The 24,108-nt window shown below is 33.9% G+C and overlaps 1 protein-coding gene across 1 annotated transcript; it reads left to right on the top strand.

Annotated features, from left to right (window-relative positions):
• The first annotated feature begins 16,919 nt into the window (after positions 1-16,919).
• Positions 16,920-22,458, top strand: LOC113698878 (putative late blight resistance protein homolog R1A-3). Its single transcript, XM_027218837.2, has 3 exons — positions 16,920-21,068; positions 21,962-22,074; positions 22,194-22,458. The coding sequence occupies exon 1, from the start codon at positions 17,158-17,160 to the stop codon at positions 21,040-21,042; it is 3,885 nt and encodes a 1,294-aa protein (XP_027074638.2). The 5' UTR covers positions 16,920-17,157; the 3' UTR covers positions 21,043-21,068; positions 21,962-22,074; positions 22,194-22,458.
• Positions 22,459-24,108: the final 1,650 nt, after the last annotated feature.

Here is a 24,108-nt window from a genome sequence, read left to right on the forward strand (position 1 = left end):
TCATTTCGATACAATTCACCATTCTACCTCGAGAATTGATCTCCATTATTCATCAATTCTCTGGGGTTTAGTTCAGAGATCTTCACTTTCTTCTTGCATCAGGAATTTACATAATAAAAAAAGTACTGGAAATCTATAAATGAACACGAGATATGGGGGCAAAGGGAGCTATACCGACTCTAAAGTATCTAAAATGGTATGCTCTACTTTTGTTCGTTTTCTTGTACACGTCATAATAGAAGCTCTAAGTTCTTGGATTTTTCTCTGTATCTTGGTATTTTGGCATATCAGCTTAGCGTTTTATTCTTGGCATGGATAGTGCGCTTCTTTGGGTTATGGTTGTGGTGGTGTTCTTTTTATCTGTTCATTGGTTGTTGTTTTGGTGTAGTTTCTTGGTTATTTGCTGTTTGGGGAGGAGCAGAGTTCTTGTATTTGGGTAGCGGGAGAGTTCTTGCATGAAGGAGACAACTCTGTTGATTTCAGAGTCTTCGGGTAGGGAGAATGAAAGCCAGGGGAATTTAGGCAGGGGTTAGGAGCTACCCAAATGGTTCTTGGACGAACGATGCAAGCCAAAGTTCCACTGCAGGAAGCCATGTTCTGCCGCAGTCGCTATGCGTGGAATATTGCACGAACCAGGGGACGCTTGGCCCTGTTTGTTCCTGGTATGGAGAATCCTTAGTCATTTATACACCGGACAGTTACGAAGATGGTGGCGTTAGCTCCTGGACCAGGCATGCCATCCCCTATCCCGCAGGTTTTGATGGTTCATCTATATTTGGTATCCTCCCTGTGGGCAACTTGCAGATTGGCCACTTGCTATTTATCAACACTGAATTGTCACAGCAGGATTCCAGTTGCTCTATAAAAGTTTATTCTTATGATCATCACAGCGAAAAGTTCCAGAATAAATCCACGTTCTGGTACACCGCAATTACAAGTTGGGGGTTCTGCCATGGAGACGAAGCTCAGCTTTTGGGTTTGGTTGAAATGAAGAAGAAGAAGAATTTTGGGAAGTATTCGTCCTTTACATTTTAGTTTTGGTCAACAGATAAGTGGTTTGGCATTTTTACCCTTGAAAAGTTGACCACGTGGTGTGCTCGTGAGATATTCCGGGCAAAAATCAGTCGAAAAAGTGAAAAGGAACTCAAATTGATCCTTTTTTATTTGCTAAGGACTAAAATTGATCATTTTCGATCTGAGGGACTAAATTTTCACATTTGCAATATGTGAGGGACTATTTGTGCAGTTCTCCCTTTAATATTTAACATTTCAATAGCTTAATGAATTTAGATTTCAAATTTTAGATTTCAGTTTTCGATTTTCAGACTTCAGTTTTATGAAATGCACCTTCAATTACAAAACTTTACATCTTATTTTTCAAAGCAAATTCTAAATCTTATAGAGGGCATGAGGGCATTGAATCAAAAACTTTATAATCACATTGTTAATACTGCTCTTAGCTGAAGGGCATGAGGGCACAATCTGCTATTGTTAGTGCCATGCATCCTATTTTGGCATTGTCCCTCTCCCTGGAATAAAAGATGAGATACGTTCACAAAAGAGAGCAAGTTGGAGAAGATGAGATTACCACAATAACAAGCAGTAGAGCCAATCCTCGTCTTGTACACCATTTGCCACGAATCCTTCATCATTGTTTCTCTTTTTTACTTACTGGTATATTTAAATATTTTACTTTAATTACACGTTTTAAACCTCGAAGCTCTTTTGGAAGTTGTGGCTGGTTTACATTGGATTAGACAAATTTTTGTTTAAGTTATATGAATTTTTTTTCTTCAAGGAGTCAGAATGAACTTTTTACTCTTTTTGGACCATTTTATCTTTAGGAGTCCTAAACTCCAAGAGGTTTTGATTTTTGTAATGATTTCCCATACATCAAAACTTTTGCAAGCTCAAAATACATTAAAAATGATTGAATTGGTGATCCAGATGTTTGAACTATAAATTCAAAACCAATCACTCATTTTGTCCATCACCAGTCCAAGTTTCAAAACATTTTTAATTGCTGAAGTTGTTCAAAAACTGGAATATTTAAAAAAAAAAAAAATCCTCCCTTGAAGTTTCTTGTAATATCATATAGCACCCTTATAGTTCTAAAAATATCACTTACCTCCCCCATAAGTAGGGGTGGCAATTTCCGACACGATCTGAAAATATGATACGAACCTAAAACGAAATTAATGGGTTTGGGTTGAGGTTTTGCAGGTTCAGGTCAGAATCGGGTCAAACCCGAAAAGAAAATGGGTCGAATTCGGGTCAATCTGTGGGTGATCCGATATGACCCGATAACCCATTTACGAATTAAAAATAATTTAATAAATATAAAAATTATTTTATCTAACTAAACTAAGTTATTTTTTTCCAAAGGTATTAATCACTTAATTCTAAATGAATTTATTTACCTCGTGTGAAGTTGAAATTATTATATTTGGACAAATAATGTATTATATTATTTTTTACTTGTATACTATTTTAATTTATTTTATATTTGGTTTGGGATAAAACACTTTTACGATGTTTTAATTTATTTTAGATTTGGTTTGGGATTATTTATTTAAAATTTTATTACTTGATTATGTTATTAGTTTTGTGCGAAATTGATTTTATTAGAAATTACAGTGGTAAATTAATCAATTAAAATTAAGTTTCAAGTCATTTCGGGTTGACCCGCCAACCCAAAATTTTCGGGTTTGGGTCAGGTATCTTGACCTGTTTCGAGTTGGCGGGGCAAGTTCGGGTCAACGGGTTTTCTGTTATACCCAAGTCTCAACCCGACACGCCAATCCGATTTGGACCCGATTGCCACCCCTACCCATAAGTGACATATGACAAAAATTCACCATCGCAGCATTCAAAGTGAAAGTATCATCCTCACTACGTAACACCATTTGTTCTAAAAGATATTGGAAGAAAAAAAAATAGAAATTGACAAATTAGAATGTCTATCTTAAAAATTTTGGGCACTTAAAACCTTCGTACATTTTTAGTCCTTCTATGTGACCCATATGTTGGTTCTGGGCTAAAATAATCACATTAGTTAGAAATATTTCTCCAATTAAATTTAACAAAAAATTAACAAAAATCTCATACCTCTTTTTTTTTAAAAATAAATGTAGTAGTATTATTAATGAGAACCGAAAATTACACTAGTGCTCGGATCTTAGCCCAACACAAAGCCTATACCATCCTTAACTTCCTGACTGAAGGCAACCCTAGTCTATCTAACCGAACTTCACCACGGGCCAACTATGGAATCAAGTTAATTTGCATTAAAAAATGCAAATAATTTGAACCATAAAAGTTAATTTGGTGTGGGTTGAGAGGCGGACTAGATTGCTCTTTTTAAGACGATTTGCGCCCCTATAGAGTATCTTCCAATGTAATAGGTCTCATCACATTGCCTCCAAAATACAATAGCAGAACATTTTCTTCACTGTAATCTACTCCAATCTACACTATTGGAGTAAAACAGAAACATTACACAACATTGATCTTTGCCCTTATAAACTTTAATAGTAGTGAGAGGAAGAAAAAGTAGAAAATAGTCTAAAGATGGCAAAGTATATATCAGATTTGGCTGATAGACGCCTCTATTTATAGGCTAAGAAATTAGGAGTATTAAAATACCAACATTAAGACGAATTAACAACTCATATTTTAGCTACAAATTGAAAAGTTTAGATTCATTGTATAATGGTAAAAAATTCACTAAATGAATTCATAAACCTAATCATTACATAGGTTACACAATTCAAGACATAAATCTCATTTCAAAAACATAAGTTACACTTTTGAATGGTTTTATTTGTAGGTGAATAATAATTTAGACCAAAAAATCTAATTAAAAAAACTTAGATCAATAAAGATAATTGCTATTTAGGAGTTAATTTTGCACTTAAACCCCCTTTCCTACACCCCAGTTTTTTTTAAAGTCCTTGTATACCAACATTATATTAAAATACCCTCACTACTCTAACAATTATTAGGAAAAAATTTAGAAGATTAAATACCAAAATTTATAAAATTAAAAATTTGATTTTCTAAAAATTATATTTTCACTTAAACACCCCTTTGATCCACTCTAAATGCTCTAATGCCAATCTTATATTAAATCACCTTGCTATTCTAAAATTTTTTGGCAAAAAAGTTTAGAAAGAAAAAATCCAAAATCTATCAAAGAATGGTAATCCTAATGATTATTTTTCACTTAAACTGTCCGTTCTCCCAACTTTTAGTTCTCCTGTGCCAACTTTATATCAACTAGCCTCTCCCATTCTAACAATTGTTCGTGCAAAAAGAATTAAATGCACTTGAGCATCTTCTGGATTAAATGCACTACTAATGATACATGTCATCCTATTAGATTGTGTAATTGTACCTTTAAATTCTTTATTTGTTTGTACATTAGGTGATGGAATCCTTGGTTTGCATTTAATACAGAAGAGGCTCAATACAGTCTGGGAGATCTAATCCCCTATCTTGCATTTAATTTAAAAGGTGTTCAAATATACTTTTTTGGCCACCCCTAACTTCCCATAGTGTTGGGTTAGGATTAGAGTAGATTAGCAAATATTGTATCAACAAAATAAAAAAAAAATAGGAAAAAAGACAAGGATAACCTAGATCCTTTGGATCCACCAGTCCAGGTAGTATACGACTAGCAGTAGAGTGCACTTTTTTAATAACTCCTTTTCCATAATATAGGTACAGATTAACCAATATCATATTTGGTAAAAAAACAAAAAAGACAGAGACAACCTAGACCCCTGAGATCCATCTATTCCACAGTGTAAGAGTAAGCATAGGAGTAAATTAGCAAACATAGTACTGATTATTAAAAAAAAAAAAAAGCACATTCTTTTAACCATCACACCATGTCAAATGTTTATGACTGTCCATTTTTTGTTTTTTTTTCTAGCATTTTAAATTCTTAGAATCTGATGTTCCTAAAAAATGGTCTTTGATTGCTGTAAAGGGTTTACTACACTTGGCCACCTTAAAGTTCCTTTTATTTTCATTTTTCTCTTTAAATATTTAGCTAGAAAACTTTACAGGATTTTCTTTTTAAAGTTGGCTTTTCAACCCTTACAAAAGGGAAAGAAAAGAAGGGAAGGTTTGAAAGTTGAATTAAAAACCTTATGATTTTTTATTAATGTCTTCCAATTGGATCGAAGCTTGAGATTCTATTCTATTAATGTTCACATTAAAAGGCTTTTTCTATATAATGTCGTAGGGCCGTACAATAAACAAACTAAAAATGGACGGGTGGATCCACCCCTGTATTACAATACTATCGAAGAAGAAATTTATTGTTATGAAATAACAAAAATGTGGATGTCCCTTTGTATTTCCAAGAGGATTAATTCATGATTTTATGGCTACTTATGTATATAAGTTACAATTCATAAAACCATTCATGTAGTGGAGAAACCGTTTCATAAGTTTCTTCATATTATTGTAGTAGTGGGTGTTTAATAGGATTTATGTATCTTTGATCTTGTAGTACCTATATATAGAGGTACATTGACACCCTTTGGATGGACTTTTGTATCTTGTTGAAATATAAGGATATCATTCTCCCTTTTCTCTACTCCTTTCTCTAATACTTCTTCAATTCCTATTGTAGTATTTCATTTTATTAGTTTTATAACACGTTATCAGCACGAAAGCTCTACTTTTGAGCAAAAGGTGAAAACGGAGGCGCTACTTTGAACAAAAGTGAAGCACAAGATTTTGCCGAAATTCTGCCCGTATTTCTGCAAGTGATTTTTGAGGTAAATTTTTAAGTCAAAATCTTATTTCAATTTCTTATAGCTAATCTTACAAAACAAGAGTTTGTACCTCTTGATATTTCTGGAAAAAATTATTTATCATGGGTATTGGATGTTCAAATCCATCTTGAGGCAATGGGTCTTGGTAACACTATTGTTGGAAAAAATGAATCCTCAAACCAAGACCGTGCCAAAGCTATAATTTTCCTTCGTCATCATTTAGATGAAGGATTAAAAATAGAGTATCTTACTGTCAAAGATCCTCTTGTCCTTTGGCAAGATTTGAAAGAAAGATTCGACCACCTGAAGTTGGTCGTTCTTCCAAAAGCCCAATATGATTGGCTTCACTTACGGCTGCAAGATTTTAAATCTGTCAATGAATATAATTCAGCTATGTTCAGAATCACTTCTCAATTATCATTATGTGGCGAAAAAGTCACTGATGAAGATATGTTAGAGAAAACATTTTCTACTTTTCATGTCTCTAACATGCTCCTGCAGCAGCAATATCGAGAGAAGGGATTTAAAAAATATTCTGAACTTATTGCATGTCTTCTCTTGGCTGAACAAAACAATGAATTGTTGCTGAAAAATCATGAGTCCCGACCAACTGATGCAAGTCCATTCCCTGAAGCGAATGCGACCCAATTTCAAAATTCTGGTCGAGGTCGTGGACGTGGCCGTGGAGGAGGCCGTAAAGGTGGCCGTGGAGGAGGCCGTGGACGTGGCTGTGGCCGTGGACGTGATCGTAGTAAATTTGTGCTCCGTGAAAATTTTAATCGTGGCAAGCAACAAAATATTTCCCAAAAGAGGGAAAATAACTACGATCAGAAAAATGGTGAGAAGAAAGTTTATGAAGAAAAATGCTACCGGTGTGGTATGGAAGGTCATTGGTCTCGTACCTGTCGTACGGCCGAACATCTTGTTGACCTCTATCAAGCATCATTGAAAAAGAAAGACAAAGGTGTTGAGACAAATTTCATTGATAAAAAAAATGACTATGATGATGCTGACATGACATACCTCGATGTTGCTGATTTTTTTGAACATCCTGAAGATGTCAACAAATATCCTATGATTATTTAAATATTTTTATGATGCTTTATCTTTTATGTAATTTTTCTTTCTATTGAATATTTATTTTCGCATCTTTATTAATATTTATTTTTGTTTGAAAAATTCTTTCTGAAGAAGAAATGGATGTCAAATATTTGAGATTAAATAATAGTGATGATGACATTTGTCTCATTGATAGTGCTACTACGCACATCATATTGAAAAATAAAAAATATTTTTCTTGTTTGAAAATGGGAGAGACAAATGTTAATACCATTAGTGGTAGTGCAAAATTGATTGAAGGCTCCGGAAGAGCCACCATATTTCTCCCTGAAGGGACTAAAATTATTGTAAATAATGCACTATTCTCTCCCAAGTCTCGAAGAAACTTATTGAGTTTTAAAGATGTCCGCGAAAATAGATATCATATCGAGACAATGACTGAGACAAATGGTGAATTTTTATTAATCACAAGTATTATTTCTGGGCAGAAATGCGTATTAGAAAAATTGCCTTCTTTTTCGTCTGGCTTATATTATGCACAAATTAATGCAATTGAAATTCATCATCTAGTAGACCAGAAGTCTACTCATCCCAATGATTTTATGGTTTGGCATGATCGTTTCGGACATCCCGGATCTATAATGATGAGACGAATAATTGAGAATTCACATGGCCACTCATTGAAAAATAAAAAAGTATTAAAAGCCAATGAATTCTCTTGTGTTGCTTGTTCTCAAGGGAAATTAATTATTAGACCATCACAAGTTAAAGTTGGGATTGAATCCCCTGCATTTCTAGAACGAATTCATGGTGATATATGTGGGCCTGTAAATCCACCATGTGGACCATTTCGATATTTTATGGTGCTAATTGATGCATCAACTAAATGGTCACATGTATGTTTATTATCTACTCGCAACCTGGCGTTTGCGAAATTGCTTGCTCAAATAATTAAATTGCGAGCACAATTTCCAGATTATCCAATAAAGAAAATTCGTCTAGATAATGCTGGTGAATATTCGTCACATGCTTTTGACGATTATTGTATGTCCATTGGAATAACTGTTGAACATCCTGTAGCTTATGTTCACACACAAAATGGTCTAGCCGAATCACTTATTAAACGGCTACAATTAATTGCTAGACCATTGTTGATGAGGTCTAAACTTCCTTCATCTGCTTGGGGACATGCTATTTTACATCCGGCAACACTTGCGAGAATTAGGCCAACAAATTATCACACTTATTCTCCCCTACAATTAACTTTTGGTTATGAGCCAAATATTTCTCATTTACGAATATTTGGTTGTGCGGTGTATGTTCCAATTGCACCGCCCCAACGTCGTAAATTGGGCCCACAAAGAAGATTGGGGATATATGTCGGATATGAATCACCTTCAATCATTAAGTATATGGAACCATTAACAGGTGATTTATTTACTGCGAGATTTGCAGATTGTCATTTTGACAAGGGACATTTTCCGACATTATGGAGAAATAAAAATCAACCGAAAAAGGAAATCACTTGGAAAATATCATTGAATTTCCTTGATTCTCGTACTAAAGAATGTGAATTAGAAGTTCAAAGGATTATACATTTGCAAAAAATTGCAAATTAATTACCGGATGCATTTAATGACTCCAAAAGAGTTACTAAATCACATATTTCTGCTGAAAATGCTCCGATTAAAATTGATGTCCCTGAAGGACAAATCACAAGTGCTAATGAGTCTAAAGCACGCCTGAAGCGTGGGAGACCTCTTGGTTCCAAAGATAAAAATCCTCGAAAGAAAAGAGGAGTAGATGAATCAACAATTAGTGACAAAATTCAACCTCCTGAAGAGGTCGCTCCTAAAGAGCCAATTCTTGAAGAGAATGAAATTATAGAAAATTCAATAAATTTTGTCACTTCAAGAAAAAGTTGGAACCGAAAAGAAATAATTATTGATAATATTTTCGCATATAATGTAGCACTTGATATTATGGCAGATGACGAGGATCATGAGCCTAGATCGGTTGATGAATGTCGAGGTAGAAATGATTGGCCAAAATGGAAAGATGCGATCCAATCTGAATTGGACTCACTGGCTAAAAGAAAAGTTTTTGGACCTGTAGTCCAAACACCTGAAGGTGTAAAGCCAGTAGGATATAAATGGGTATTTGTGAGAAAAAGAAATGAGAAAAATGAAATTGTGAGGTATAAAGCAAGACTTGTAGCTCAAGGATTTTCACAAAGGCCTGGATTTGATTATAATGAAACGTATTCACCTGTAGTGGATGCTATCACATTTAGATATCTTGTGAGTTTTGCAGTACATGAAAAATTAGATATGCATCTAATGGACGTTGTTACTGCATATTTATATGGAAATCTTGAAAATGACATTTATATGAGAATCTCCGAAGGATTCAACATGCCTGAAGCATGCAAATCAAATCCTAAAAATATTTATTCTATTAAATTACAAAGGTCTCTGTATGGGCTCAAACAATCTGGACGTATGTGGTATAACCGCCTCAATGAATGTCTGACAAAAGAAGGTTATACCAATGATCCAATATGTCCATGTGTTTTTATCAAGAAAAATGGATCAAATTTTGTGATAATTGCGGTATATGTTGATGATCTAAATTTAATTGGAACTCCTGAAGAGATTCAAAATAGTGTTGAATATTTGAAGAAAGAATTTGAGATCAAAGATTTTGGAAAGACAAAATTCTGCCTTGGTTTACAAATTGAGCATTTGAAAGGTAGAATTTTTGTCCACCAAACTGCTTATACCCGGAAGGTATTAAAGCGATTTTATATGGACAAAGCACATACATTGAGTACTCCAATGGTTGTCAGATCATTAGATCCTAATAAGGATCCTTTTAGACCACGAGAGGAAAATGAAGAGATACTTGGTCCTGAAGTACCATATCTCAATGCAATTGGTGCACTAATGTATCTTGCTAATTGTACAAGACCTGATATATCATTTGCAGTAAATTTATTAGCAAGATTTAGTTCCTCGCCCACAAGACGACATTGGAATGGTATTAAACATATTTTTTGCTATCTCCAAGGAACAATAGATCTTGGTTTATTTTATTCAAATAAATCCAAACCTGAATTGGTTGGTTATGCTGATGCTGGGTATTTATCCGACCCGCATAAAGCAAGGTCTCAGACTGGTTATTTATTTACATATGGAGGCACAGCCATTTCTTGGCGATCTACAAAGCAATCACTAGCCGCCACTTCATCGAATCATGCTGAAATAATAGCAATTCATGAAGCCAGTCGAGAATGTGTTTGGTTAAGATCAATGACCCACTATATCCGGAAGAATTGTGGGTTATTCCCCGGAAAAGAAAATCCTCCAACTATATTATATGAAGATAATACAGCTTGTATAGCTCAATTAAAAGGAGGATATATTAAAGGAGATAAGATGAAACATATTTCACCAAAATTCTTTTTTACTCATGATTTGCAAAAGAATGGTGAAATTGATGTGCAACAAATCCGATCAGATAATAATCTGGCCGATTTATTTACCAAGGCATTACCAACTGCGACATTTGAGAAATTGGTGAAGAGTATTGGAATGCAACGATTAAAAGATCTCAAATGACGTTTGCATCAGGGGGAGAAATTATTACACAAGAATAGTGTACTCTTTTTCCTTCACTAGGGTTTTTGGTCCCACTGGATTTTTCTCTAGTAAGGTTTTAACGAGGCATATTCTTTGTGTAATGGACATCCAAGGGGGAGTGTTATGAAATAACAAAAATGTGGATGTTCCTTTGTATTCCCAAGGGGATTAATTCATGATTTTATGGCTACTTATGTATATAAGTTACAATTCATAAAACCATTCATGTAGTGGAGAAACCGTTTCATAAGTTTCTTCATATTATTGTAGTAGTGGGTGTTTAATAGGATTTATGTATCTTTGATCTTGTAGTACCTATATATAGAGGTACATTGACACCCTTTGGATGGACTTTTGTATCTTGTTGAAATATAAGGATATCATTCTCCCTTTTCTCTACTCCTTTCTCTAATACTTCATCAATTCCTATTGTAGTATTTCATTTTATTAGTTTTATAACAATTAAACCCATGTTGACCCTTTTCTCAAGAGTTATCTAACTTATGATAATGCAGTTGAAAAAATAACGGAAGCATGTTGGACACATATAGAAATATGTGGAAGAAGAGGAGTTTAATAACCATAAACGTATAAATTCTAGCAACAACAGCTGCAACTTTCATATTTAGACTTGCATAAATTCTAGCAGAATTGCCTTTACAACAATTGCAACTCTCTTTAGTTTTTCTCTTAATTTTCTCGACTAGATACAATATTGAAATATCTTATATATTCTCAACATGACTAGAAAATTAAAATTATACTAAAATAAGAAACTACCATATAATTACTTCATTCCCCGAACATCTAAATTGGTAAAACTTGGCTATACTTTTCTTTTTAATTTTTTCCAGTAGGGAAAAGGTGGGACTTAAGAAGTGAAGAACAGGCAGAGTGATTTAAACCTAAGGTCTCTAATTTCTAGAGCCTTAAACTTATCCATTAAACGGGGGTTTCTAGGCAAAACCTGGCTATATTTGAATACTTCTAAACTAGAAATACAAAACATCAACTATTAGGAAATTTGGTTTAATTATATCAACATTGCCTCCTTTCAATTAAACTTTTCGCGAATATAGCTCTATACTATTGGCAACCAAAAAAAAAAGTCTTCTAAGATATTTTTTCATTATAAATCAATTCTTGCCAATCACTTCACTTTCAATTTATTAGCCTCACTAGCTGATTACTGATATCAAGATTCTCAATTTTGCAAGTCCATCACAAAAAAAAAAATAAGTTGACAAGAATTTTTTCAACTCTTTCACATTACCAAATTAAATATCAACAACTATGGTACGATCTTTTTCTCTAATCACTGTCTAACACAAATAACACGATAACGTCTATCCAATTAGGGTCAATTTTTCCCTAATTGTCAAGTAACTGGAGTACCCCAATATTAATTTAGTGGCCCAATTTTTTCTGACGTTCGAGTACTCTGACTCATCAAAAAATTTACATTTCAAAATCTATCAACATCAACCTTGTAATCTTAAGTTTGCAAGCATCCCAAGATCAAAAGGCAGGGTTCTAATACCACTTTAGTGTATAAAAAATGCGTACAAGAGGATACTGGGATATGTAAAAATATGTAGGAGAAGAGGAGTTTAAGAGCCATAAATACATAAAGCACATCTAATTCACATATTGAGATTGACATAAATTCTAGGCAGAATTGCTTTTACAACAACCGCAACTCTCTTTAATTTTTTTTCTCGCCCTTTTCAACTCAGTATAATGCTAAAATACCCTATATAGAGTTAACATAACTTAGTAATTAAGAAACTACTGCAACAAGAAACTACCACATAATTACTCCGTACCCTAAACAACTGAATTACTGAAACTTTTTTTTTTTTTTAACCAAGATGCTTGGATTTTATTGCCTTAGAACAGCTCTTGAGGGGGACAGGAGCCTGACCTCAACGACACAAGACAAGTACAAGACACCTACTTACTTAACTCGACGTCGCCGAATAGATGGGTAGGATAGTTTATCCAACCGATATTCACCCCTAGCTACACCTGGTAAGTCCCTGAAACTTGGCTATACTTGAATACGTCTAAACTAGAAATAGGAAACATCAACTATTAGTATTAGGAAGTTTGGTTTAATTATGCCAATAAAAAGACATATTCTTCTGACCATCACACTATGTCAAAACGTGCATGGGTTTCGTTGATTTTAGCAATGATAAATGTTCCACATAAAGCAATGGCAACATGCATGGAGTTAGGATAATTTCATAAGTTAATTGTGTATATAATGATAGTGCATATACTAACAACAATGAATGAATGCCACCTAAACTTGATATAATGGTAGTGTATAATTTGAGTTTTGTTTCTTGAACATGTAGCTTGCAATATTATGGGATAATTTCAGAATTCTCCACTAAGGTTATTGACAATTTCACTTGTCTTTCCTCAACTTTTGGAAATCTCACATACTCCTAGCGTACAATTGGGGCCTATTGTTGACTAAAGGCGCAGCAAAATACTTATATCTTTAGTCTTTGGTGATATTAACTAAACAATTTCTCACCTTCAAATGTAATTTGCAAAAAATCAAGTCAAGTCTTATTTCCACAACCTTGTAATACGATGCAAAAAGAAAATGTTAAACAAACAAAAATTATTCTCACCCTTGATTCTACTGCACCTTTCACAAGGAAAGATAAGTTGTTCTCTAATTTTCTATGGTTACTTTCTCTTCTAAGCTTTAATTGACGCTTATCAAGCCTTATATATTTTAGTATAAACTTCCAAGCTTTTAATAAGAAACTTGTAACATCACCATTTTACAAATTTAAATTTTGATAAATTTGTATTTACTCTTAAATTTGTATTTACTAATTTGATAAACTTGTAACATCCAAGCTGTTTCTTAAATTTGTATTTTCTGTCAAATATTTAATTTTTGTTAAATACAAAACCTACCAGTTTCCCTTACGCAAAAATATTAATGTAACACTTTTTCAATTCTAGTTACAAACATTTATGTATTTAACATAAATTAAATAATTCAGAATAAAATGCCCATAAAGAGTCAATACTTTACTCATGTAATGGATAAAAGTCATAAAGAATTAAACTTTATGGGCCATTTCTTTTTGGGAAAATCGTTCAAAACGTCCCTCACATTTTGCAAAATAACTTTTTTCGTCCCTTGCTTTTAAAAATGTAATTTTACGTCCCTTACAAATTCACATTGGTCAAATTTGGTCCCTACTTAGGTTTTCGACTAGTTTTTTGTCGAAATTCACCACGTGCCTTGCACGTGATCATATTTTAAGGGCAAATTTGTCAAATCAAATTTTATATAATTCGATTCATAATCCCTTACATTTCATAACATAAATTTTTTCGTTCCTTACATTTCACAAAGTGAATTTTTTCATCCTTCACATTTTTTAAAATGATTTTTCTTTTATCTTTGATTGCTCATGCGTGTGAATAATTTTTTTAAACTCCATGTACATATTTATTTGATTTCACCTAAACAGTACAAATAGCATGTGAAATCAAATAGAGATATATTACACACTATTCGTATTGTTCTAGTGAAATCAAATAAATATATACATGCGTTTAAAAAAATTGTTAGTTTTTCACTTATATTCATTTTCTTTTACTCGAAATTTGAAAATAAAGAAGACATTTAATCCTAAATATTATCAAGTGTTTATATCGAATTAAATTTGGACAGAAAAAGTAAACAAAAGAAAAGTATGACAAAAAAAATAAGTGATTGGCACTTACAAATTTTAACAAAATCACAAGGCAAGTAATCTAACTGTTGGTCTTCAAAGTGTCGAGTAGAAATTTCAGATTTAAACTGAAATATGTTAGCATAATTATAGAATTCGAGTTAGGACCCATTAATTAGATGACCTTATTATACAACTTAATAAATAAATTATTACCAAAAGAGAAATGTCACAAATATTGAATAGGTTCAAATGGTGAAATCATATAAATATATACATGGGTTTCAAACAAAATTATTAGTTTTAAACTCATATATATATCTATTGAATAGCATGTGTATAACTACAATTAGCATTTTTAGATGAAATCCAATAGAGATAAATTACATGTTATTCATACTGTTCAGGTAAAATCAAATAGATATATACGTGGATTTATAGAAAAAAAGTTATTCGTATACATGATCAATGAGAGATGAAAAAATTCATTTTGAAAAATATTAGAAATGGAAAAATTCATTTTTTCAAATGTGATGAACGAAATAACTCATTTTGTAAAATGTTAGGGATGAAAAAATTCATTTTGTGAAATATGAGGGACTATGAATCAGATTATGTAAAAATTTGATTTGACAATTTTGCCCTTAAAAAATGATCACATGCAAGTCACGTGGTGGATTCCGGTGAAAAACTAGTCGGAAACCTAGGTAGGAACCAAATTTGGTCAATATGAATTTGTAAGGGACGTAAAATTACACTTTTAAAAGCGAGAGACGAAAAAAGTCATCTTGTAAAATGTGAGGGACGTTTTGAACGATTTTCCCTTTCTTTTTTTAAAAATATTTAATTTAAATTAAATAGATAACCTATCGATTTCCTTTTTGTAAGAATATTACTATAACACTTTTACTTTCAAATATTGATATATTTATCATAAATTAAATGTTTGAGAGTAAAATGCCCATAAAGAACCGGTACTTTAAATAGGTAATGCGTATTTGCTCATAAACTACACCCCTTAAAGTTTATTAATTGTTAATTGATTTGTAATACTTTATCATTTATTTGCTAATACTGCTTGACATGTAGCACAAAGAGCAAATCTGGTACAAACTTCTCATTTCACTCCCTAAAACAATATTTTAATCGCTTGGATTGAATTTGCAAAGAATTAGTATGTTTAGGGGAGGTCAGTGCAAGTGTTAGAAATCTCAAGGGAGGTTTCTACAATTTTCCCTACATTAAAATGATTGAATTGATGGTTCAGATGTTTGAACTGATAAAGTCAAAACCAATCATTCATTTTGTTCATCACTGGTCTGCGTTTCAAAATATTTTTAACTATTAAAGTTGTTCAAAATGTGGAATACTTTGAAAAAAAAAAATCCTCCCTGAATTTTCTAGTAATATCATTTAGCGCTTAGCGCCCTATAGTTCTAAAAGTATCACTTACCTTCCCCACAAGTGAAATGTGACAAAAATTCACTAATACAATAATCTTGTTTCATCTTCTCCACAAAACCCTCAATGGACTTTTTCTCAATTCCCTGTAGCATTAAATTAACTCCAGCAAGAACTAAAAATAGCCTCCATCTTGAGTTGTCATCTGGAAAATTGATGAAAAAGTTTTTGGCAACTTCAAAATACAATAATAAAGCAAAAATAAATATAACATACAAGAATCATGTTGTTTGGCCAATTGACCTATGCCACAAGTGAAAGAGCAGCAAGTTCACCGTAAAGAAGAGAGTATAAAATCACAAGTTTTAAAGTACTAAATACTAAAAATAAAAAAAAATTCTAGATATAACAAAAGGCTCAACAACCTAAAAGAGGTCCAAATAAGCTTCTCTAGCTCTTTCGGTTGGCACTTCTCAAAAATCTGTCTCTTAAATTGGGGCCTAGGGCCTCCCGAACCTCTCTTGATACACTAACGGACTGTCCAGGCTTGCTATCAGTACTTTTTCACAAGAAAATCCAACAAAGAGTTTGGCACCACCTTTTCTTATCTTTTCTATCATATCAGGCCTTCCATTTGCAACATGTTCTCGTTATTACACCCCATGAATCCTCCTCTTCCCTGGTTTCAACCCATTTTTTTTTTATTTTGGTACTCTGGTATGCAGCAAGATGTATTATTGCTTTTTAATTTGTCAAAGAAGTGTGTTAAACTTCTTTACAAAAATTTTCTTTCCAACTATTGCTCAACAAAGTTAACAAAATCTGAGTTTAATATATTTATACTTCTAAAGTAAAAACCCATTCTTGCTGTCACATTGAATTACATAAATAGCCACAATTATCATAAATAATGCAGAGCTAAAAAAACAACATTGCATATCGAGGGTATTATCGGAATACGAGATCTAATGCACTAATCCGCTACTTTAGACTCTTGCTCTTAATACATTATAGATAAGTTGTACCTCTATAAGCGTTTAATTAGAGCTACACGCTAGCCACAATATTGTAGCAGGAAGACTAATGCAAAGCTATTTCTTGATTCAAATTAGACAATTAGTTTGAAAACTTGAAAGCCATCAGCCAGCAATTGTTTAAGAACGATATTGAAATTAGTGCAGAAACCATTACATGAATGTTGTAATCTAATTACTGATGTGACTGCAAAAAGTGTCCAATTTGGTACACCCATTTTGTCATAAAAAAAAAGCCCAAATTGGTGCACGCATGGCCCACCAATAATGCATCAGATTGGGAGGAATCTTTGTTTGGCGCTGCACTGAAGTTGCTGGCAAAGTTCTGAAGCACCATATCTTCTGTGAACAAGATAGTACAGTGTCTTGCAATATTTACACAAAAAGTGGGAAAAAAAAGTCCAGCCTATTGTTTGTTGGCTATTGTTAGATGAGAAAGTTTTGGATCCTGAACTGATTTTATTGAGCAGCTGCTAAACCAGATAAATATCTAATATCAGAGTGAAAACAAGATATTATAATGGAGATCCCCTCCAGCAGTAACGCCAATGGCTTTGATTTTGCTTCTTATGATTATCTGCAGTCGCATCACGTCTCCTCCAGCACTAGCACTAGTTGCTTTGATCTTGCTTTAGATTTTCTAGCGGAGCACTGGGTCTTCAAGGACGTGGAGAAGAGGGTAAGATTAATGAAAACCTGTTTTCTGTATGTCAAAAAGTGTAGGAGGAGGAGGAACCACGAAGCGCTTTTGGAGCATGATCGCGAGGACAGGTGTAATATTATGTCTGAAAATTTGAGACGTAGTATTATTTGCTTCAGAATTCAAGATGTGGCTATCAGGATGATTCCAGAACTTCAGCCTATTTATTTTGAATATATTTTTACTGATTATCTCTTAGATTCTGACATCTTTGAAAGGACGGCTACCAGATCCAAGGAAAAGATGAAAATGCTTCTTGAGACAGATCTCAAGAAATCATGCGCCGCCATCTTCATCGACTATTACTCACCAGGAGATCCACGACTAGTTATGGATCTTATTATGTGCCTTATAGAGAATCTGAATCGCGTTTTATGTGCTGGGGAGCTAAGGGATACACTTAGAAATAGGCTAAAACTCTTAAGGAATCTCATTGGCTTTGTGACAATGCAAGGTCTTGAATGTTCGCAACTGACAGATCTCTTGACTTACACTGTAGTTGCAGCTGGAAGCCTGATTTCTATATGTCTGTCTGACTATGATGATGAACAAGCGGTCAATCGAATGGAATCTGAAATTTATCAGCTGATACACGAGAAGATCAATCTTCATGATCTCCAAGTTCGAGAAACTTTTGTCCATGTCCTGACAGCTTCAAAGAAACAACCGAGATCATCATATGATTTAGCCCTTCAGAAGAATGAGGATCATGTGGTAGGCCAGTTTATTGGTTCTCTTCGTGATTATCTTATGGATCTACTAGGATCTTATGCCAGTTTTCAGGTTCCAGTCAAGGATCAAATACTAAGACTCCATGAGGAAATAAGATGCCTGGCTATCCTTCTTAAACAGGAGGAGAAACTAGGTGATGAAATAAAGGATCTTATTAGAGTTGTGGTATCTGATGTAGGAATTTTGACCTTCTCCCTTTCTGTCAATGAAATCAAAGAAGGCTTGCCCGAGAAAACAGATCTTGGGTTGTTTCATTTGCACAAAGTTCTCAAATATATGGTGGCAGAGGTTGCACACAATTTTCCACTAAAATCACCATATTCATCATTTAATTATCCAAGACCCAATGAGTTGGGCTGTATGGATTCTTTCCTAGAAAATCTCAAGGAACTAGCAAGGTGTGATGAGGCTGATGATTCAATTGGTTTTCAACAGGATAGAAGCCAAATGATCCAAAAGGATCTCGTATTCTTAAGATCTTTCCTGGAAAATATCAAGGAGCAGCGCTATCAGAATGGAAAACTTCAAGCTTTCTGGAGTCATGTTATGGAGGCTGCATACAAGGCAGAGTTACTGATTGACTTGGCACTTGTTGGTGATAAATGTGAAGATTCTTTGGATGCTGTTTCTAGAGATATCAATCTTTTGAAGATTGAGGCCCCTGAGATCCATAATGCTCAAACCCAAAGAGTTAACAAGACTTCCCTTCACATACCGTCACAACTTGCTGCCGCCATGCACGACGAAGATCTGGTAGGTCTTGACGACGAGGTGGAAATTATTACTCATCGGCTTACGAGAGGATCCAAGCAATTGGATATTGTTCCCATTGTGGGTATGCCAGGCCTTGGTAAGACCACATTAGCCCACAAAGTTTATAATGCTCCTTCAGTTAGGTCACATTTCCATGTTCATGGTTGGTGTCGTGTTTCTCAAACGTGTAGCAAACACAGTTTGTTAGTTCAACTTTTGTGTAGTAGTTCTTCTGAGAGTTCTAATGAATATCTTAAGATGAATGAAAATGATTTGGCCTTGAAGCTAAGGCAGGTTTTGCTGAGAAGTAGGTATCTCCTTTTTTTGGATGACTTGTGGGACGTTGAGGCATGGAATTTGTTGGAAAAATCACTACCGAATGATGCCAATGGAAGCAGGATTCTCTTCACCAGTAGATACCAGAATTTATCTTTGCATTTCAAACCTAATAGCGAGCCTCACCATCTCCGCCATCTTACTGACGAAGAGAGTTGGACATTGCTGCAGAGAAAGCTATTTGGCATGGAAGATTGTCCTCCCGCGCTAAGTGAAGTTGGATCTCAAATATCAAAACTTTGTCAGGGCTTACCCCTCGCAGTTGTCCTTATTGCTGGAATTCTTGCTACTACTGCACAAGATAGTTGGGAAGAAGTTGCAAAAAGTCTAAGTTCTATCGTCCTTGAGGATGAATACTGCATGAAGGCACTTGAGCTGAGTTATAGTCATTTACCAGATTATTTGAAGCCATGCCTTCTGTACTTAGCTGCATTTCAAGAAGATGAGGTTATTAATGTGCGAAGGTTGTTACGGCTTTGGATCTCTGAAAGATTCGTGCAACAAACTGAAGGAAAGAGCTTAAAGGAAGCAGCTTATGACTACTTGACGACTCTAATTAATAGAAGTTTAGTTATGGCTGTCAGACAAAGAAATGTGGGTGGTGCCAAATACTGTCTACTTCACGATTTGGTACACGAGTTTTGTGTGAAAAAAGCCAAAGAAGAAAGTTTTCTATATGCTATTCATAGTTGGAACCCTCTTTGTCTTACTGGACCAAGCAACCCCCACCGAGTTTGTGTTTCCAAAGCCAGGGAATTGAAGATTTGGGAGTTAACGCTTATTTTTCCCAATTTACGCTCTTTGATCTTGTTTGGACAAGATGATTTTAAACATGAAGAGGAGGATTTGGGTATTTTGTTACCTAAACTTCTCAGAGTGTTGGATATTGGGAATTTGGACTTTGGTGATTCTTTTCTGATGGAAGTAGTGTTGCTTGTTCACTTGAGATACCTGGCGCTCAAACGAATAACATACATCCCATCTGCGATAGCCAATCTCTCAAGGTTAGAAACTCTCATCGTAAAATATCCGAGGTTTGGTATTGAGCTGCCAAGTACTATTTGGAACATTAAGACATTGAGTCATGTACGTGCTTTAAATTATCGTAAAGTATACAAACGTGGTTTTATTTTTCCACTTGAAAATCTTGAAGTATCCCCAGATTTAGATCGTTTAGACACTTTGGACCTTACAATTGATCCCTCCCCTCAAAGCTTGCAAAAGATACTGAGAAAGTTACCAAGCGTTCGCAGGTTAAAATGTATGGAACGCTGGAACAGCTCAAGAGAAGCTACCAGAAATTGCAACGAGATTCTTGAATTTGACGGTTTGAGTCAACTGGAATCACTTCATTTGTTTCGTTTTCATGGATGTGGATTTAAATTCCCGTTGAATTTGAAAAAGTTGGTTCTCTCACATAATCGTCAGCCATGGAGTGAAATTTCAACAATTGGAAAGTTGCCCAATCTTGAAGTGCTTAAATTACTTGAGGACTGCTTTGTTGGGGAAGAATGGGTAATGAAAGAAGGGGAGTTCCCTAAACTCCGAGTCTTAAAATTGTCAGAATTGGAATTTCGCAACTGGACTGCATTTTCTGATAATTTTTCCCACCTTAAGAAATTGGTCTTGAGCTGGTGTGAGGAGCTGGAAATGGTCCCTTCCTGTTTAGGGGAGTGTGAGACTCTTGAAATGATTGTGGTGAAAAGGTGTCGTGAGTCTGTTGTAGATTCTGTAAAGCAAATTCAACAAGAACAGATGGATATGGGCAATGAGGTTCTAAAGATCGAAATTAATAGTATGATACATCCATTTCCTCAGAAGAATAATCTACAGAAGCAGAGTCAACTCCCTCAGAAGCAGAGGAGATTTCTTCAGAAAGAGTGAATGTACAGTAGGGTTCCACTCATCAGGTCAGATAAAACTATATTTGCATATGTTGAATCAGTTCAATTATATAATGATTCATGTTTCTCTCAACAGTTTACCACGGCAAACCATTCATGTCTCTTTTTCATCTGTTTATATGTTGAATCAGTCCAATGATGTGTTAATTCATGTGTATTTTGAAGCAATTTCTGGAGGCGTCTAAATTCTTTATCTGTTTAAACCTGATGCTGCTGCATAGCTTCCTGATACATTTCTGATTGCAGTAGGAAACACATTGATGCACAATCTGTTTCTAAAATCTTCTTCTTGTCATTTCTGGTTCAGTGTTCAGTACTGTTTATGTTGTCATCTTCTTGTCATTTATAATCCCAATTTGCGAAATCTTCTTCCATGTTGCTACATATTGATATGATACTCAGAACCAGCAGAGCAAAAGCATAACTTGATATGATATACTCAAAACCAGATACACTTTTCTATTCCCAATTTGTGTTTGTAAATAAGAGTAATACAGAAAAGTGTAACTCAACTGATTGATATGTTTAAACATACAATAACAGTTTTGCAACAAATATTAAGTGGAGACAAAAGCCCAAAAAAAACCTATGGTTGTGTTATTTTTCAACAGAGGAAGGGCATAGGACTTAACATGTGTTTTTCTTCACTACAATATGCTGAAATACAAACATTTTCATTCTTTAATAGGCAATATTTTCGGAAATCAAAAAGGAAGCAATTTTTTCTTAAACTTTTTTTTTTTGTGTGTGGTTTCATGTTTTATTTTGCTAATTTAAGTGGTTTATTGCTCAAACTGATCAAAATGACAAATCAAAGAAACCAGATGACCTATTTTGTTGGGTAATCTGTATACCTCTTCATTCAACTGATGTAGTACTGCAATTATCCCTTCTTCCAGAGTAGATTTCCTCAGCCGGAGAGTCCATTTCTTCTCATCATCACATTGGGCAATGGTAAAGACTGAAGCATTTATGTCTCTTCTTGACTTTGTGTGATCATTCCACTCATCAGGTCAGATATAATTGCATGTCCATGTTAATTCAGTTCAATGATATAACTCATGTCCCTTCTTCATCTGTACCAAATTATTTGGTTTGAACCTGATGCAGCAGTATTACTTGTCATTGCAGGGGCAAGCACAGTCATGCATTCTATCAAGCCAATATTATCCATCATAATCTGTTTGTAAAACTAGCTGTTTGTAACTCTCTGTTTAAAGCACAGTCATGGTTTGATGTTTAATAGTGTTTACGATCCATCACAATCTGTTTGTAAAATATTCTCCAAGTTCTTTCCTGATTTTGATGTTTAATAGTGTTCATGATCCCAATTTTTCAAATATTCTTCAATCCTGCTACAGATTGAAATGATCCTTAAAACTAGCTGTTTGTAGAATGTTCTCCATGTTCTTTTCTGATTTGATGTTTATTAGTGTTTATGATCCCAATTTTTGAAATCTTACTTCATTGCTACTAGGGATTGAAATGATCAAATGATCCTTAAAACCAGCAGACAATTAACAAGCTTTTGATTTGGTTAAAACCAGCAGACAAATGATCCTTAAAACCAGCAGACATTTGATCAAATGATCAAATGTAATTCAGTAATACAAAACTCTCACGCAACAAATACTTAGTATCGACCCAAAAAAAAAAAAAGAGATCTAAATTGTGTTACTTTTCAATAGAGAAAGTGCATAGGAACAAAATGGTAAATTTTTCATCAACATGATTGTATTTTCATGTATAACAATATTTTGCCGAACGCATACAATAAAAGGAGGCTATTTCTATGCATTCTTCAACTTAGCAAATGTCTAAAGAGCGTAACTTTTCTTAAACTATTTCATCTTTTATTTTCTGATCAATGTGATTAATTGTTCAATGTTCATCCTGGTAAAAATGACAAATTAAAGAAGCTGAATGACATTTTTGCTGAACAATCTATGTACTTCTTCATTTAACTTGACATCTAATTGTGATATTCTATACCATGTAACTTATTTAATTCAAGAATATTCAGAAAATAGAGAAAACCATTAGCTGGCAATCATCTAAGACTAATGATTGTTGCTATGACTTGTGAGACTAAAAAGGACAGAATTCCAGGTGAAAGCTGACTTTAACTTTCTTCTATCCAAATGATTGTAATCCAAAATTCCAAATATCGTTTCCTCTGCTTTATTTTTCGACTTTCTTTCTTTCTTTGGGCCTTTGTTTCATTTTTGCTTTTCTGAATTTGGGCTGTAGCTTACTGGGTATATATATTATTTCTTTTGGTTTTTTAATTTTTAATTTTTTGTATTCTCTATATATTTGTTTCTGTGATTTATTTTTTTTCCTTATTTTTCTTTTTTCCCTTTTCTTGGGTTCCCTAAAAGAAACCTACATAACTAACAAAATAGAACATTGTATTAAAAAACTAAATTTATTAATTAACATACACATGTATAGACGCAGTTTACAAACTCACAGAGTCCTCATGGATGGACCGCTACTGAAGCATCACAAAACATAATTAGTTCTTTTATTACCCATTTAATTACTCTATCAAATCTAGTCCCAATGATCAAGAAAGGGTTCTTAGATTCTTTTTCATACCAAGTTCAAGGTTCGAATAATGTATCTGACAATTGGAATTAAAAAGCAATTCAAATCATGTACTTAACAGTCGAGAGTAAAATGCATATGAGAAGGGATGGGAGGATTAAAAAAAAAAAAAAAAAGAGTCTCTTCTTGTCTATATACAATAGTGTTCCTCTATGTGGCTTGTATAATTGACTAGACAGCAAAGGCAAGACTTCTAATGATCAAATCACTCTACGCTAACCTTTTAAGGTTTGTTCCACCTGCACCTTTAAAGTTCTTTCTATTTTCATTTTGCTTAATCTTAGTTACAAAACTTTACATCTTATCTTTCAAAACAAATTCTAAATCTTACAAACGGCATAAAATTGAATGAAAAACCTTATATTCACCTTTTTTTGTCAAATATTCACCTAGTTAATACTGCTCTAAGCTGAACTAGGGCATGAGAGAATAAACT

The sequence above is a fragment of the Coffea arabica genome, chromosome 7c, assembly GCF_036785885.1.
Source record: "Coffea arabica cultivar ET-39 chromosome 7c, Coffea Arabica ET-39 HiFi, whole genome shotgun sequence".
NCBI lineage: Eukaryota > Viridiplantae > Streptophyta > Magnoliopsida > Gentianales > Rubiaceae > Coffea > Coffea arabica.